The sequence below is a fragment of the Mustela lutreola genome, chromosome 1, assembly GCF_030435805.1.
Source record: "Mustela lutreola isolate mMusLut2 chromosome 1, mMusLut2.pri, whole genome shotgun sequence".
In the NCBI taxonomy this organism is placed as follows: domain Eukaryota; kingdom Metazoa; phylum Chordata; class Mammalia; order Carnivora; family Mustelidae; genus Mustela; species Mustela lutreola.
In genome coordinates this window covers 234,097,876-234,103,212 of record NC_081290.1, presented here as the reverse complement: position 1 = coordinate 234,103,212, position 5,337 = coordinate 234,097,876, and the positions used below count along the sequence as shown (strand labels likewise).

Sequence of the window (5,337 nt, the reverse complement as noted above, 5' to 3'; positions counted from 1 at the left end):
TGCAATTGGGGGTGTAGTCATGGTTGATGGTTTCCCCCCACCTAGGTTCATAGCAGTTGAATTCTAGATCTCTAGGGAATGTAGGTTACTGACTGATAGGAGAATCAGAGCTTTGATATGGTACTTCAGCAGTCAAGAATCACTTTACAGACAGCCATTCATTCACTCTCCAGTCCTAACTGCAATTATGTGAGCTGAGTAGCGCATTTGAGCCGTCTAGATCAAGCTAGGCTTCCATATGAGATGAGATGAGAAGATGAGTGAAGGACTCATCTGTGTTTACACTTAGCAATTGTATGTAGCTGATGAAGTCAAGCAGAAGTAGAAAAGAAAGAAAGAGAGAAGAGGAAGAAGGATAGAAAGGAGGAAGGAAAGAAAGGAAGAGAAGAGAAGGCATAGAGGGGGAGGGAGGGAGTAAGGAAGCAAAGAGATAAAAGAATAGCAAAGGAAGTAAAGTAAGAGAAGGGAAGTGAAGAGAAGTTGAAAGAAATTTTGGAACATTATTGAGAGTTCTAATGGAAAAGAGGAAGGTGAGAAGTGTTTAAAGATCTTCTCAAAAGGGATAGGCAAAGTTAGGTATAACCAACAAGAATAATGAAGAGTGTCAGATATCTTAGCTTGAAGGAGAAAAAAAGAAAAAAAAATTCTAAAACAATGTTTAAAGGGAATAAGGGGCCAGAAAGAAATGACCTCTGGAAGAGCTGTATAGTTCTAGTCCTAGTTGATTCTAATGTTTTGTTTGGTTTGTTTTCAAATTTCTTCCAGGGACAATCCCTAGCTTTTTTCTGAATTCATTTCAAGAATTTGGAGGGAATCCAATTTTCCTCTTCCCTCCACACACAATGACTGTGGGATCCCTGGAAAGCAACCGCAACATTTCCTCCACCTTTCTGCTGAGTGGCATTCCTGGGTTGGAGCACATGCACATCTGGATCTCCATCCCACTGTGCCTTATATACCTGGTTTCCATCCTGGGGAACTGTACAATCCTTTTTATCATTAAAACAGAGCCCTCACTCCATGAACCTATGTACCTTTTCTTGTCCATGCTGGCTCTGACTGACCTGGGTCTGTCTCTTTGCACCCTCCCTACAGTACTAGGCATCTTTTGGATTGGGGCACGAGATATTGGTCATGATGCCTGTTTTGCTCAGCTCTTTTTCATTCACTGCTTGTCCTTCCTGGAGTCTTCTGTGCTACTCTCCATGGCCTTTGACCGCGTTGTGGCCATTTGTCTCCCCTTGCACTATGCTTCCATTCTCACCAACACGGTCATTGGCAGGATTGGCCTGGTTTCCCTGGGCCGCAGTGTAGCCCTCATTTTCCCATTGCCTTTTATGCTCAAAAGATTCCCTTATTGTGGGTCCCCGGTTCTCTCACATTCCTATTGCCTCCACCAGGAAGTGATGAAATTGGCCTGTGCAGACATCAAAGCCAATAGCATCTATGGCATGTTTGTCATTGTTTCCACAGTAGGTATAGACTCACTGCTCATTCTCTTCTCCTATGCCCTGATCCTGCGTACTGTGCTGTCTATTGCATCCAAAGCTGAGAGATTCAAAGCTCTTAACACCTGTGTTTCCCACATATGTGCTGTACTCCTCTTCTACACTCCCATGATTGGCTTGTCTGTCATCCACCGCTTTGGGAAGCAGGCACCTCATCTGGTCCAGGTGATCATGGGCTTTGTGTACCTCCTATTCCCTCCCCTGATGAACCCTATTGTCTACAGTGTGAAGACCAAACAGATCCGAGATCGCATAACCCATGCCTTTTGTTATTAGTTGGGTCTAGTCTTAGAAGCACTAATTCCTTAAGTGTAGCCTTACTCCTTCATCTTTTATAATATCCAATGTGGATAAAATGGAGGAGACAATTATTTATTTACTTAACAAATACATGAAGGAATGATCAGAAGTCACAGCTCTTGCAGAATTATCTTTGCCCTGATTGGGGGAAAGCAAAATGCAGTATGACATAGCAGATTATATTTTTCCAAAAATGGCCAATGAGGTAATTCTAATCCTACATTTTCCTCCAGAAACTTGTTGCTCCCCCATCAAGAGATGGAGTCCATTTCTTCTCTCCTTGTAACTGTGTAGGACTTGGTAAATGCCTCAGTGAATTGAATGTTTAGGAAGTGATCTTGTAGGACTCCTGAGGCTAGGTCACAAAAGGTGATATATTTTAGACGGGTATATGCCTCTCCTACACTTTCTCTCTCCCTCCTTTTCTATCTTCATTTCTATTTCCAACTATATCTCTATCTCAATCAATGCTTGCTTTTTGAATAAAGCCTGCGAATACCATACCAAGAGGAAGCTGAGACCACAGGGACAAGCCATGTAGATGTCCCAGCCAATAGACCAAGCTAAAGTCTCAGCCTTAGTTGGATCATTATCATCTACTAGTGAGTAAATAAATCTTCATATTATTCCAAACCCCATTTTCCCCACCTTTCCAGGTGGTACCAAATAAAATAATCAACCCTACTCTGAACCTAGCCTAAGCTTCAGATTTGCAAGCTCAATAAATGTTTGTTTGCTTGTTTGTTTTTTAAGACACTAAATTTGGAGATGGTTTATTATACAGTTATATGTTAATTGGGTTGCTCAAAATAAAAAGAAGTGGATATAGGAGCAAAAAGAGAAATATCTTCTTTCAGTTGGGAGAAACAATGTCAGGAAAGATTTCCTTGAGTTGGCTCAGTGTAAGAAACATACTGGAGCTTGGCAATCAAACAGGAAAATTATGGTCTTATTTGAAGGAATAGGATGTACAAAACTGAGGCAGAGGTAAGAGAGAGAGAATAATGCATCTAAAGAAATATTTGAAGTTGTTTCTATTGTCATTGTTCCCTAGAATGTCAGGGAAAAGCAGAGAACAGGGGAGTGAAGGAAGGGGAGGTGATAAGTAGAAAAAGGTTGAGGCACTGACCATACCAGAAAAATCATAAACCTGTGAATCAAAAAGAGATAATTGCTTATACCCTCTTATCTGTCCACTACAATTTTGCCACCACTTTGCCCAAGAAAAAAAATATATATATATATATCTTTCAGACATAAATGTGAAACCTAAAACCATAAAAATCCTAGAAGAGAGCCTAGACAGTAATTTCTCTGACATCAGCCACAGCAACATTTTTCTAAATATGTCACCTGAGCCAAGGGAAATAAAAACAAAAATAAACTATTGGGACTACCTCAAAATAAAAATAAATAAATAAATAAAATTTCTGCATAGTGATGGAAATAATGAACAAAATTAAAAGGGAACCTACTGAATGGGAAAAGATATTTTACAAATGAAATAGCTGATAAGGGGTAAGTATCCAAATTATATAAAAAACTTATAAAAATCAACACCCAAAACCAAATCATGCAATTAAAAATAGGCAGAAGGCATGAAAACATACAGATGACCAACAGACACATGAAAAGATGCTCAATATCACTCATCATCAGGGAAATACAAATCAAAACTACAATGAGATATCATCTCACACTTGTCAGAATGGTTAAAAGAAAAAATACAAGAAACAGCAAGTGTTGGCAAGGATGTGAAGAAATAGGAACACTCTTACACTGTTGGTGGGAATGCAAACTGGTGCAGCCACTGTGGAAAACAGTATGGAGGTTTCTCAAAAAGTTAAAAATAAAATTATCTTTAATCCAGTAATTGCACCACAGGGTATTTACCCTCAAAATCAAAAACACTGATACAAAGTATAGAAATAACCCAAGTGTCCATCAATAGATGAATGGATAAAAAAGATGGGAAAGATATATATCTTTCCCATCTTTCACATCAAAGATATATATATCTTTCACATCATATATATATATATATATATATATATATATATATATATATAATGGAACATTATTCAGCCATAAAAAAGAATGAAATCTTGCCATTTACAACAACATGAATGGAGCTGGAGAGTATAATGCTAAGGGAAATAAGCTAAGGGAAATAAATGCTGAGTGAAATAAGACAAAGAAAGACAAATTCCATATGATTTCACTCATATGCAGAATTTAAGAAACAATGCAAAGGAAAAACAAGAAGGGAGACAAAGCAAGAAACAGACTCTTAACAATAGAGAAGAAATGCATGGTTAACAGAGGGGAGATAGGTGGGGTGATGGGTTAAGGAGGTGATGGAGACTACAAAGTACACTTATTGCGATATGCATGGAATAATGTATAGAATGGGTGAATCAATATATTGTACATCTGAAACGAATATAACACTGTATGTTAACTGTACTGGAATTAAAATAAAATTTTTTAAAAAATTATCTTTTGAGTAATATATGTCAATACAGTGTTTGTAAGTTTGTCTTGGAGGTATTTGTGAGGAAAGCAAGTCTGGATAAAATGCTGCTAAGTAGGGTTTTAGACATCTAGAGGGAATATTGAGGATGTCATGTTCCTGCACAGTGCAGGATCAAGAAAGGGAGTGGCAAAGGGCCACTAGATAAAACATCTCCTACAGGGGTGCCTGGGTAACTTGATGGTTTGGCATCTGTTTTGGCTGGGGTCATGATCCCAGGGCCCTGGGATTGACCCCTACATCGGGCTCCCTGGTTGGCAGGTAGCCTGCTTCTCCCTCTCCCTCTACAGTCCCCCTGCTTATGCCCTCTCATTCTCCCTGTCAAAGAAATAAATAAAACCTTAAAAAAACAAAAACAGGGGCGCCTGGGTGGCTCAGTGGGTTAAGCCACTGCCTTCGGCTCAGGTCATGATCTCAGGGTCCTGGGATCAAGTCCCACATCGGGCTCTCTGCTCAGCAGGGGGCCTTATTCCCTTCCTCTCTCTCTGCCTGCCTCTCTGTGATTTCTCTCTGTCAAATAAATAAATAAAATCTTTAAAAAACAACAACAAAAAACAAAAACAAAAAACCTCTACTACAAGGTTTATGTGAAGTCAATTCCCATTTGAAGTTGGGCTTAATCTGATGCTATCTAGCCCACCTGACATTTAACTCTTAACAGGTTATGCCTTCCACAACCAGTGCCTCATTCTGCAATGAGGGATATACATGAACCTTGGGTGTTACATGTGGAAGATCCAAGGGTACTTATGAAAAACAAAATAAAATAGAATATGTGCGTGAGTGTCATGTGTGGTTTGTATTTTGGTAGTCTATGTACACACAAAACCTCAGGAAAACCATAAAGCTACATGCCTCTATTTCTATTGGTACTACTTTAAGTCTAATTAATATTATCTCTCGCTTGAACTACTGTGTCTCTTCTAACTGTTCTCCTACCTTCCAGTCTTTTCAGATTTATTGAGGTATACTTGATAAATAAAGTTTGTATATATT

The 5,337-nt window shown here is 38.9% G+C and overlaps 1 protein-coding gene across 1 annotated transcript; it reads left to right on the top strand.

Moving 5' to 3' along the window:
• The first annotated feature begins 842 nt into the window (after positions 1 to 842).
• Positions 843 to 1,784, top strand: LOC131820874 (olfactory receptor 51G2). The gene has a single exon (XM_059156735.1). The coding sequence runs from the start codon at positions 843 to 845 to the stop codon at positions 1,782 to 1,784; it is 942 nt and encodes a 313-aa protein (XP_059012718.1).
• The last annotated feature ends 3,553 nt before the right edge of the window (positions 1,785 to 5,337 follow it).